Genomic DNA, 13,293 nt, shown 5'->3' with positions numbered 1-13,293 from the left:
GAATGGACAGGATGCTTATCTAATGTCAAATAGCATAGAGTGGGGGGGTGAAGCCTAGTTGGGGTAAAAGGGGGATTTCAGCTACAGGGAACAGCACAGGCCTCTACCTTGCTACGTCCAACAGAGTGCAGAGTGCCAGCTAGGAGTTGACGAAGATTGGATTTTCGCCAGCTTCCTGGAGTAACTTATAATAAATTTGATGGCCTGATGTAGATCTCTTTTTGCGCAGACCCACCTGAAAAAGGCTGCAAATTGAGTCCTTCTGCAACTTTGTTACACCAGAAAACTGGCATAGAAAAGTTGATAAATTCCCCCTATAGCATCTGCCATTACCACCTCTTGGGCTACAGTATTCCGCATTTTGAGTGTGATAACTGTAAAGAACCCTTTCCTATGCGGATGTCTGACTAGCCTTTCTTCCACACGTGAAGTATGTCCCCTGGGCCTTTACAGTCCGTGGAATGAATAAATCATGTGCCAACTATTTGTATGGACTATGCATATATTTATACATTCTAGGCTATGCTCACAGCTGCAATAAAGGCCTCTGCTTCCATTAAAAAAAAAAAAAAGCAGCTGTATGAATCTAATTTTCTCGTCTAAACAGGCAGCCGGGGTGGAACCCAACAAACAAGTCTATCGGGCAACTGTGGTATCCGTTGAGCCTTGGATCCAGCCAGGGTTCTTTAATGGAAACCAAAACATAGCTGGATTTGTTGTACAAGAGTAAATAGAGCCCAAAATAAAAATGACCCTTAGGCATCGTTCACACAGTTTTTAGCAGGAGGAAAATTCTGCCTCAAAATTCCGTTTGGAATTTTAAGGCAGATTTTGACCTTCCTGCACGTCGTTTGTCACGATTTTCGCTGCGTTTTTTGCCCGCGGCCATTGAGTGCTACGGACAAAAAACTCAGCGAAATATGCTCTCTCTGCCTCCCATTGATGTCAATGGGAGGTCAGAGGTGTAAACGTGCAAAGATAGGGCATGTCCCTTTTTTCTCCCACGAGGCGGTTTTACCGCTCGTGGGAGAAAAATCGCCCCGCCTCCCATTGAAATCAATGGGAGACATTTTCGGCCGGTTTTTAACGAGTTTTGAGGAGCGGTTTCAAAATACTCATTGAGAACCCAGCCTAGGCGCCTGTTCACACAGAGTTTGTTGGCGCGGAAACCGCGCCGCAAAAGCCTCCCATTGGTTTCAATGGGAGGCGGAGGAGTCTTTCCCGCGAGCGGTAAACCAGTCTCGCGGGAGAAAGAAGGGACATGCCCTATCTTCGGTGCCCTATCTTCGGGCGTTTACGCCTCTGACCTCCCGGTGACATCAATGGTAGGCAGAGAAAGTGAATTTCGCAGAGTTTTATGCCCACTGCGCTCAATAGCCGCAGGCGAAAAACGCAGCAAAAATCGTGCAAGCAGAGGAAAATCTGCCTCAAACTTCAAAACTGAATTTTGAGGCAAATTTCCGGCTGCAAAAAAAAACTGTGAACCCAGCCTTAAGTTTTTTTCTCTCCAAGCCTCCCATTGCACATTTAGAAGAAAAGAAAAACAATGCAAAAGGCAAGAACATGTAAAAGTTTACCTTTTTGATGAACTTTTCCACAATCTGGACCACATGTTTGTAAAGCTGTTGAGAAAAGGTGAATGTATAAAAACATGTTTAAAAGGAATTTCATTTTAGAGTTTGTACGGCTACTGAACAGAAAACAAAGTAAAGAAATACAGTTCAGGCCTCTGTCACATCTGCGTAAGAGGCTCCATTGGGGGCCTCTGATGCAGATCTGGCTGAAAATACCGGCAACAATAGCGTTGTATGCTGTACTATTGTTTCCGGTAAATCCACAGATACCCCGATGGAACCCATTAAAGTCAATTTTTTGGTCACCACCCCTCCCAAAATATACAATAAAAAGTGATCAACGTCACGTGTACTCCAAAATGGTACCAATACAAACTACAACCCGTCCCGCAAAAAAACAAGCCCTTACACCGCTTTTTTGACTGCAAAATAAATTATTTTTTGTCACCATTTTCTGAGAGTGATAACTTTTTTTTATTTTTCAAATAAGTGATTTTATTGCACAAACGCTGCAAAACATAAAAAAATTATATACATATGGTATCGCCAAAATCCTATCGATCCGCAGAATAACGTAAAATGGTCATTTATAGCCCAGGGTGAAGGCCATAAAAAAAAAAAATTTAAAAAACATTGTCCGAATTGATGGTTTTTGGTCACCTTGCTTGCCAAAAAATGTAATAAAGCGTGATCAAAAAATTTTCTGGTACCCCAAAATGGTACCAATGAAAACTACAGATTGTCCCACAACGAATATACCCTCACACAGCTCCGGTGGAGAAAAAATTAAAAAAAAAGTTCTGGCTCTCAGAAAATGGCGATGCAAAATGTGCAGTGTTCCAAAAGCAGATAAGATCGGGCGCCATTTATCAGTGCGACACCGGCCACATATATGTGGATTATTATACCCTCTTATCATACCCTAATGTACCCCGCACAGATAACATATGCCCCCACATTATAAACTGAAACACCAGTAAAACCCCAAACAGAACAACTACCAAGCTACATCTGCGCCCCAAAAGCCAAATGGCGCTCCCTCCCTTCTGAGCCCTGCAGCGTGCCTAAACAACAGTTTACGTCCACAGATATGGCATCGCCATACCCGGGAGAACCCGGTTAATATTTTATGAGGTATTTGTCTTCAGTGGAACAAACTGGGCATAACATGGTATGAGTGGAAAATTGAAATTTTCACTCTGCACCATCCGCTGCACATTAACCCCTTCGCGCACCACGACATAGCATGTCTTAGTGTGGGGGGGGGGGGGGTGATGTATGGAGCGTCTCACGTGAAAAATAAAGAATTTAAAAAACAGCAAAAACGCTGTTTTTTGGTCACCTTGGCTCTACCCTTAAGTCCGTGCAACGCACGTGATTTGCACGCACCTATATGTGTCTATGGGGCCGTGCAGACATGTCCGTGATTTTTGCTCAGCGTGAGTCCGCTGGAAAAAAGTCACGACATGTCCGTTCTTTGGGCGTTTTGCACGCATCACGCACCCATTGAAGTCAATGGGTGCGTGAAAACCACGCATGCCGCACGGAAGCACTTCCGTGCCAACTGCGTGATTCACGCAAGAGCTGTAAAAAGGATGAATGTAAACAGAAAAGCACCACGTGCTTTTCTATTTACAAACATCCAAACGGAGTGTCTTTGAGAAGAGCGAACCCGGACAACCGAACTTCACCGGGTTCGGCCAAACTCGTTTTGGCCGAAGCCGGCAAAAAAATTTCCGGTACGCGACGTCCGGATATAGTCACTGTCCAGGGTGCAGAAAGAGTTAAACTGTTTCAGCACCCTGGACAGTGACTTCTGATCCCAATATACATGAACGAGTAAAAAAAAAAAAAAAGTTCCGACTTACCAATAACTCCCGGCTTCTTCCTCCAGTCTGACCTCCCGGGATGACAATTCAGTCCAAGTGACAGCTGCAGCCAATCACAGGCTGCAGCGATCACATGGACTGCCGCGTTATCCAGGGAGGTGGGGCCAGATGTCAAGAGAGGCGCGTCACCAAGGACGCGTCACCAAGGCAACGGCCGGGAAGTTCGGTAAGTACGAACCTCTTTTTTTTTTTTAAACAGGTTGCGAATTCACTGTCGAGGGTGCTGAAAGAGTTACTGCCGATCAGTTAACTCTTTCAGCACCTTGGACAGTGACTGACGTCGGCTAGAATCATCTCTATGATGGCGGCTGCGAGAAAATCACGCAGCCGCGCATCATACACGGACACACGGAGCTGGCAAGTGATTTTTGCGCGCGCAAAACGCCGCGTTTTTGCGGCCGCAAAAACGCCACGTTCGTGTGAATCCAGCCTAAATATGTAATATAAAGTGCTCAAAAAGTTGTATGTACCAAAAAACGGTACCAATAAAAACGACCGCTCGTCCCTCAATAAATAAGCCCTCACACCATTTTTTTGACTGAAAAAAAAAAAAAAGTTGTGGCTCTTGGAACGCAGGGAGGAAAAAACTAAAAAAGGAAAACAAAAAAATGGATCAGTCCAGAAAGGGTTAATTACTTTCTAATGAAAAACTATTTATGACCACACGTGGGGTATTGTCGGGGTATTGTCGTACTCGGGAGAAATCGCTTTACACATGTTGGGCAGCTTTTTCCCCCTTTATCCTTTGTGAAATTGAAAAAATGCAACATTTTAGTGGAAGAAATGTTGATATTCATTTTCAGGGCCTAAGGCATCATTTACACGACCGTGATATACGTCCGTGCGACGCGCGTGCCTTTCACGCGGGTTGCACGGACCTCTACAAGTCTATGGGCCAGTGCAGACAGTCCGTGAGTTTTGCGCAGCGTGAGTCCGCTGCGTAAAACTCACGACATGTTCTATATTTCATCGTTTATCGTGCATCACGCACCCATTGAAGTCAATGGGTGCGTGAAAACCACGCAGGTCGCACGGAAGCACTTCAGTGCGAACTGCGTGATTCGCGCAACAGCTGTCATACTCTGAATGTAAACAGACAAACATCCAAATGGAGTGTCATAATGATGGCGGCTGCGCGAAAATCACGCAGCCGTGCCATCATGCACTGATGACACACGCAGCTGTTTAGTGCATTTTGCGCACGCAAAGCGCAGCGTTTTTTGCGTGCGCATAACGCACACACTCGTGTAAATCAGGCCTAATTCTAATAAATCCTGCAAAAGACTTGTGGGGCCTATATGCCCACTATATCCCTAGATAGATTCTTTAAGTGGTGTAATTTCCACTTTTGGGGGGTTTCCACTGTTTTGGCCTCTCAGGGGCTTTGCAAATTTGAGCTAAATTTGAGCTCCAAAAGACAAAATAGCGCTCCTTCCCTTCTAAGCCTTGCTGTGGGTCCAAACAGCAGTTTATTACCACATATGGCATATTTCCGTAATCGGGAGAAATTGTTTTACAAATGTTGGGGTGCTTTTTCTATTTTATTCCTTGTAAAAATTAAAAATGGCTACCTTTTTCAGGAAAAAAAAGTAGATTTTTACCTTTACAGAATAATTCCAATGAATTCAGCAAAACAACTGTGGGGTCAAAATGCTAACTTTACCCCTAGAAAAATTCCTTGATGAGTGTAGTTTCCAAAATGGGGTCACTTTCTGGGGGTTTCCACTATTTTGTTCCCTCCAGTGCATTTCAAACGCGACACGGCACTGAAAACTATTCCAGCAAAATCAGAATTTCAAAATCCAAATGATGCTCCTTCCCTTCTGAGTCCAGCTGTGGGTCCAAACAGCAGTTTATTACCACATATGGGGTATTGTTATAAAATCGGGAGAAATTGCTTTACATATGTTGGGGTGTTTTTTTTCTATTTTATCCCGTGAAAAAAATGTCAACGTTTTTTTCAGAAAAAAAAAAATGTAGATTTTCATCTTCACATACTAATTTAAATAAATTTAGCAAAAAAACTGTGGGTTCAAAATGCTAACTATACCCCTAGATAAATTCCCTGAGGGGTGTAGTTTCCAAAATGGTCACTTTTGGGGGTCTTTATTTTGTTTTGGCCCCACAAGACCTCTTCAAACCTGACATGGTACCTAAAATATATGCTAAAGAAAAAAAAAAGGAGGCCCCAAAATCCACTAGGTGCTCCTTTGCTTCTGAGGCCTGTATTTCAGTAAATTAGCGCACTACATGTGGGATATTTCTAAAAACTGCAGAATCTGGGCAATAAATAATAAGTTACATTTCTCGGGTAAAACCTTCTGTGGTATAGAAAAAAAATGTATTACAAATGAATTTTGTAAAAAAAAAAAAAAAAAAAAAAAAAAAAAAAGAAATTTGTGACTTTCACCTCTACTTTGCTTTAATTCCTGTGAAACGCCTAAAGGGTTAAAACACTTTCTGAATACTTTCGGGGGTGCAGTTTTCAAAATGGGGTGATTTATGGGGACTTTCTAATATATAAAGGCACTCAAAGCCGCTTCAGAACTGAACTGGTCCTTGTAAAAATCTCCTTTTGACATTTTCTTGAAAATATGAGAAATCGCTGCTAAAGTTCTAAGTCTTGTAACGTCCTAGAAAAATAAAAGAATGTTCAAAAAAGGATGCCAAACTAAAGTAGACATATGGGAAATGTTAACTAGTAACTATTTTGTGTGGGATTACTATCTGTTTTACAAGCAGATACATTTAAATTTAGAAAAATGCTAATTTTTGCAAATTTTCTCCAAATCTTGGTGTTTTTTTTACAAATAAATATTGAATTGATCAACCAAATTTTTTAACTAACATAAAGTACAATATGTCACGAGAAAACCATCTCAGAATCGCTTGGATAGGTAAAAGCATTCCGGCGTTATTACCACATAAAGGGACACGTCAGATTTGAAAAATCTGCTTCGTCCTGAAGGCCAAAACAGGCTCAGTCCTGAAGGGGTTAAACAAGATCTGGAATATTTTACTTAAGAAAACTACTGGTGCCAAGTAGACTTCGACAAGTGAAGCCAGTCAGTTTATTGCCTAATATCATCGGTTCATTTAACCGGTTAAGGACTAGGCTGTTTTACAGCTAAATGACCAGAGCAAATTTCACAATTTTGCTATGCGCTTCTTTACATGACTATAACTCAGCAGGTGAATAAAGTTCATCTTTGAATTTTACACTCTTTTTAAAGGACAGATAGGGCTTTGTTTTAGTGGCATTTGTCAGTATATATCATTTTTTTTTTTTTCACTAAAGTGGGCAAAATTGGAAAAAAATGCAAGCATTTAACAATTGCGTCGGTTTATGCTAGCATTTTTCACACACGGTATGAACCACGGCCAAAATTAATCTCCTTTCACATTCTTCCACTTCTCCCGTGCATGGGGATACCAAATATGTGAGCCTTATTCACTGTGCGGGCATGTGCCAGGGCTTGGCATAAAAGGAGGCTTTTTGGCCTTTTCGGTCCAGGAATTTTGCATTTGATTTTATAGCCGCATACTGTTTTCTGGGGGGCCTAATGCTGCTGAAACATTAGAAACACCCCATAAATGACTTCATTCACACAAGTAGACCCCACAAGGTTTCCTTCAAGGGGTTTATCATATTTTTAGCAAGTCCAGTTATCTTCTGAAAGTTTCTTGAATAAGATGGAACAAAATAAAATCAGCACTTTTTTAGCAAATGCGTCAGTTTAGGCTAGTATTTTTCACACACGGTATAGACCACGGACAAAATTCATCTCCTTTCACGTTCTTCCACTTCTCCCGTGCATGGGGATACCAAATATGTGTGCCTTATTCACTGTGCGGGCATGTGCCAGGGCTTGGCATAAAAGGAGGCTTTTTGGCCTTTTCGGTCCAGGAATTTTGCATTTGATTTTAGAGCCGCATACTGTTTTCTGGGGGGCCTAATGCTGCTGAAACATTAGAATCACCCCATAAATGACTTCATTCGCACAAGTAGACCCCACAAGGTTTCCTTCAAGGGGTTTATCATATTTTTAGCAAGTCCAGTTTTCTTCTGAAAGTTTCTTGAATAAGATGGAACAAAATAAAATCAGCACTTTTTTAGCAAATGCGTCAGTTTAGGCTAGTATTTTTCACACACGGTATAGACCACGGCCAAAATTCATCTCCTTTCACGTTCTTCCACTTCTCCCGTGCATGGGGATACCAAATATGTGTGCCTTATTCGCTGTGCGGGCATGTGCCAGGGCTTGGCATAAAAGGAGGCTTTTTGGTCCAGGAATTTTGCATTTGATTTTATAGCAGCATACTGTTTTCTGGGGGGTGTAATGCTGCTGAAACATTAGAATCACCCCATAAATGACTTAATTCACACAAGTAGACCCCACAAGGTTTCCTTCAAGGGGTTTATCATATTTTTAGACAGTCCAGTTTTCTTCTGAAAGTTTCTTGAATAAGATGGAACAAAATAAAATTACCTTTTTTTTTTAACAATTGCGCCAGTTTATGCTAGCTTTTTCACACACAAAATGGACCACGGACAAAATTCATCGCATTTCACATTCTTCCACTTCTCCCGTGCATGGGGATACCAAATATGTGTGCTTTATTCACGGGCATGTGCCAGGGCTTGGCATAAAAGGAGGCTTTTTGGCCTTTTCGGTCCAGGAATTCTGCACTTGATTTTATAGCAGCATACTGTTTTCTGGGGGGCCTAATGCTGCTGAAACATTAGAAACACCCCATAAATGACTTCATTCACACAAGTAGACCCCACAAGGTTTCCTTCAAGGGGTTTATCATATTTTTAGACAGTCCCGTTTTCTTCTGAAAGTTTCTTGAATAAGATGGATCAAAATAAAATTAGCAATTTTTTAGCAAATGCGTCAGTTTATACCAGCATTTTTCACACACGGTATAGACCACGGTCAAAATTAATCTCCGTTCACATTCTGCCACTTCTCCCGTGCATGGGGATACCAAATATGTGGCCTTATTTATCACATAGAGATGTAGGAGGGCGGACGATAGAAGATTATTTCACAAATCGCTTTTTTTCAAAGCTGGTTTTACAAAACTCAACAGAGTTTCTATAACACTTCCAAAATATCTGCTCTTGAAGCAGAGATCCCAAAATATTCATCTAGCGGTATAATGGGAATTTATTTTTTGGGGTTTTCTAAAATAAGAAATTTCAGGTTAATGCAAATGGAGCTCTCCAGCAGATGAACTTTAGAAAACATCAAACATGACATCCACCCCCCACCCATTCCCTCCCTCACCCTTGGAGTAAAATCAGGGGAAAAATAAAAACGTAATGTAGGGCAAATATATTTTCAACAAATTAACTAAAATCTAATAATTCAGAACAGTGTGGTATTTTTTAAAACATGGCTCAATGCACAGGCCTGGTTGCGAGGGACATGAGGGACAGAAATATCGGGAATCTTTGCGGTGCCCGTCTTTTCTGCAGACGCGGCACTTTTTCTGGGGGTTGCTTCTGGTTGCTGTTGGGGGAATCCGACTGACGAAGTGTCTTTCAGTCAGTCGCGTGACATCCTCAGACTGGGGGCATTCTCGGGTGTCCTGAACATCAAAAATGAGGCCTTCAATAATTTTCTCCTGGAAATCCAGGTATGTGTCTCTGCCTCTGTTTTTTTTATAGAGCACAAATGAGTTGTGGATGGCCACCTGTAACAAATAAATGGCCACCTTTTTGTACCAGGTTTTAGTTTTGCGTTTTACTAAATAGGGCTGTAAAACCTGGTCGCTTAAATCCACCCCCCCCCATGTACTTGTTATATTCGGACACGCTCACTGGTTTGTGCTTGTCCGATGTTGCCCCTCTTTCCCTCACTGCCACTGTTCCTGCGGTATGAATCGTGCTTAGCACATACACATCTTTGCGATCCCTGAACTTGACCGCCAGCAATTCCTCAGATGCATAAGCACAGGAGTCCCCCTTTACCATGCGCTTCCCCACTAATTGCTGTGGAAAACCAATTCTGTTTTTGCGCATGGTACCACATGCCCCAGTCCTTGCAGCATGCAAATGCCTAAACAGGGGCACACTGGAATAAAAATTATCACAGTACAGGTGGTACCCCTTGTGAAGCAGAGGCTGCATTATCTCCCACACGATCTTACTGCTGGTGGAAAGATCAGGGGGGCATCCAGGAACATTTATTGTGCGGTCCCGCCCTTCATAAATCCTGAAGGCGGTGGTATATCCTGACCCGCTTTCACACAATTTGTAGAGCTTAACGCCATATCTTGCCCTTTTTGAAGGTAGATATTGGCGAAAGCTAAGTCTGCCATGGAAGTTGAGGAGGGATTCGTCCACACTTACATTCTGCTCAGGGGTGTAGAGTTGCAGAAATAAATTATTCAGGGGATTTATTAGCGGTCTTATTTTGAACAACCGATCCCGGTTTGCATCGGTACTTGGGGGGGCCTGTGCGTTGTCATTGAAGTGGAGGAACCTCATTATTGTCTCATAACGAGACCTGGGCATTACTGCAGAATATACTGGGGTGGCTTGGGCGGGTCTTGTTGACCAGTAAGACCTAATGGAGGGCTTTTTGACAATACCCATATTTAGGGTGAGCCCCAAAAAATTTTTTAATTCCTGCAAATTGGTGGGCGTCCAATCTCTGGCATGGGTGGATGAAGGTTTCTGCCTTATATATTGCGTGGCATATAAATTTGTTTCGTGGACAATCTGATTTAGGATGTCGTCCGTTATAAATAAATGGAAGTAATCCATTTGGACAAAATTTGTATTGTCCACGGTTATGCCAGGAGTGGCCGTAAATCCGTGGATTCTAGGCCCAAAAGATGGGGCAGGTGCCCATACAAGAGCCTGGACTGGAGGGACCAGGCTGTCCCGTGCTACAGCGCTACTTGGCCCTGCACTTTCATGTTCTGCAGTTTCGACTGCATCAGGGACAACGTCCCCTGAAGATGAACCTGAAGTGACGCCGTCATCGTCACTACCTAAAACAGGTTCCATCTCGGACGCCATCTCTGATGCGGTCTCCGACTCAGACCACAGCATGGCGTATGCCTCCTCGGCGCTAAACAACTTCCTCGCCATAACGTAACTAACACTAACACTAACTAAACAAATTTTTTTTTTTTTTTTTTTTTTTTATAAAACACACAAACTAACTGCTATATATATCTACACTACCGCTAACAAAAAAATAAACCGCTATTGCTATATATATTATATATATGTGGATATATATATAATTATATACTCCCTACCTGCCTATTCTAATAGAATAAAAGAAAGAAAGGTAGATATATAGAAAAAAAGATAGATGGATAGATAGATTGTATAGATAGATAGAAATCTATCTATACAGAGAATGTTTTAGTGTAACTGTATTTTTTTTCACTGTATTCTTCTGGCAGCAATTCTCCCGAGTCTCTTCTTCTCCTCAAACTGAAACAATGTTTGAGGAGAAGAAAAGAGGCAGGAGATTTACTGCCAGAAAAGTCAAAATAAAACAAATGTGGTCGCTGTGATAGGTTTTCACAGCGACCACATGATCAGGGACCATCAGATTGGTCCCTGATACTCTGCCCAGTGCCCAGAGCTGTTGGTAACAGCGAGGGCACAGGGCTGTGTGCACGCGATCGCGTGCACACTGTTTTCTATGCAGAAATGCATGTGATCGCTGTGATTGGTTGTCACAGCGATCACATGTTCAGGGGCCAAAAGATTGACCCCTGACATTCTGCCCAGTGCCCATGGCTGTTAGCAACAGCCAGGGCATAGAGCTGTGTGCACGCGATCGCGCGTGCACAGTCTCTGAAGTGCGGCCGTATATATACTATACGCCGGACTTTAGAGACCCTGGCCGCTGGCCGTATATTTACGGCCAGCGGTCGGGAACCTGTTAAAGACCGTTGTTTCTGTGGTCTCAATATCACCCATAGAGCAACATCTTTCCAATCATTGGTGGTGACATAGGAGCTTTTCACAATTAAAACCTTTTTAAATTGCGAGTCCGACTTTGTGGTGTATTTACTACATTGTCCTTGTAACCTCCAATATATTGGGCGTACTATACAGCATCTAAGAAACCGGATAAATAAGCATAGGTCTAATTAATGGTTTTTAAAAACTATATCACGACACTGCACCACTTCACATAATAATGATTTTAAATGCATTATTATCACGCCTATTGAACAAATTGCTAATTCCACCCCCAATAGATTTTCTAAACTCAGGCAATGTGAGAACTACTGGATTTATAAACGGTCATGTCTACAACCGCATGGTCTTAAAGGGAAGGCGTCGCGGAAATGTATTTTTTTTTTATATAAATTTGCTTTTAGTATGTTATTAAAATACATTTTATTTATTTGTCTTGTACTTTTTTCTTACTTTTACTTCTCTATGGGGGCTGCCATTTTTGTGTCGATTAACAAAACATACAGAGATGGAATACGGCACATACATCCCCATAGAGAATGCGAACGGGAGCTGTTCCATTCACTATAGTGTATGCCGTCTGTGTGGGAACGGCGCATGCGCCGCTCCCACACAGTCCAAAAGGAAGGTCTTCGGCAGAGCAACATCTGGCGGCATTTTCATGTGGACCGGAAGCCGCGGCCGGCCAGTAAGAGGACTACTTCCGGTCGCAACTTCCAGACATATGTTCCAGGCAGCGAAGACGCCAGGAATAGGATAGGAGGCAGCGGCGGCAGGAGCAGGTAAGTTATGTTTGTGTTATACTGTCTGATTACCACTGTATCTAATCCTCCTACACGGTGTGCCGCCATTTTCTGAGTGCACAGTGTAGGAGCATTAGAAGATTCAACCTCCTTCTACTGGCACTAGCCAGGATAAGGGAGGGGGGAATTGTGTGAGCACACTAGAGCGTGTGTGTGTGTGTCTACACCAAATTTGCAGCATAAAGCAATGAGGTTGCTTTACCAAATTGCAATGCTGTAATTTTGGGAATTGCTCCCTCTAGTGACCAGCACATGGAAATGTTATAAATTAGAATCTAATTTATAATATTTCCTGACTTGTGAAAAAATTAAAACAATGTTTAATCACTTAAATACGAAACGGTTTAACTGGGGGGAAAAAAAATTCTAGCGACACATTCCCTTTAATGAGTATATTGAGACATAATTTTAAGGCCGCCTACCATACATCTATTAATACCATTTAATCTCAACCATGTATTTTTTTACCCTTGTATTTCTGTATATGTTTCTTTATGTGTACGTACATAAGTAAATTGTACTCCTGTATTTATACAATTTTTTGTTTACTTGGGTAATGTGCATGCGCACGGTTTACATTCCTACAGGTGAGCATGCACAAGTGGATATATATATATATTTTTTTATGTGAAGTAATTTATAGGTGTATTATATATCCTTTTATGTATTACCCACCAACAGCTTTTTATACATTATTCATTATTGTATTTATTTATACTTTCATCAAGAGATATATATCTATATCTTTTTTTCACTGTTATAATTCTATATCATATATCGACTGATATTTTCTCCTAAAACATATTAATCTAATAGCACCACTACTTTTAATAATATACATTTCCAATGATGGAGTATATAGTTAGATCCTGTCACCTACAATGTATTCATTTAATGATTCTTTATTTTTACGGATGTATTGCTTCACCAAAACTCCTTTTATAGATGTAAGTTTTTGGTTATCCCCCATTATTAATTATGTCCTTATATGCCTTCACCTAATGAATCGTTCCTTCCTATACAGCCCTCTAAAATTTCTAGCAATGTTCCTGCACTATCTATTACAA

The 13,293-nt window shown here is 41.7% G+C and overlaps 1 protein-coding gene across 1 annotated transcript in view; it reads right to left on the bottom strand.

Moving 5' to 3' along the window:
- SCAF4 (SR-related CTD associated factor 4) overlaps positions 1-13,293 on the bottom strand; it is a 176,884-nt gene that overhangs the window by 102,571 nt on the left and 61,020 nt on the right. Inside the window, exon 3 of the mRNA XM_075854538.1 lies at positions 1,578-1,622. Within this exon, the coding sequence (XP_075710653.1) occupies positions 1,578-1,622 (45 nt within the window). The remainder of the gene's footprint in view (positions 1-1,577; positions 1,623-13,293) is intronic.

The sequence above is a fragment of the Rhinoderma darwinii genome, chromosome 2 (genome assembly GCF_050947455.1).
Source record: "Rhinoderma darwinii isolate aRhiDar2 chromosome 2, aRhiDar2.hap1, whole genome shotgun sequence".
NCBI classification, from domain to species: domain Eukaryota; kingdom Metazoa; phylum Chordata; class Amphibia; order Anura; family Rhinodermatidae; genus Rhinoderma; species Rhinoderma darwinii.
Note: the sequence above shows the minus strand (reverse complement) of the source record. Positions and strands in the feature narration are given on the sequence as shown.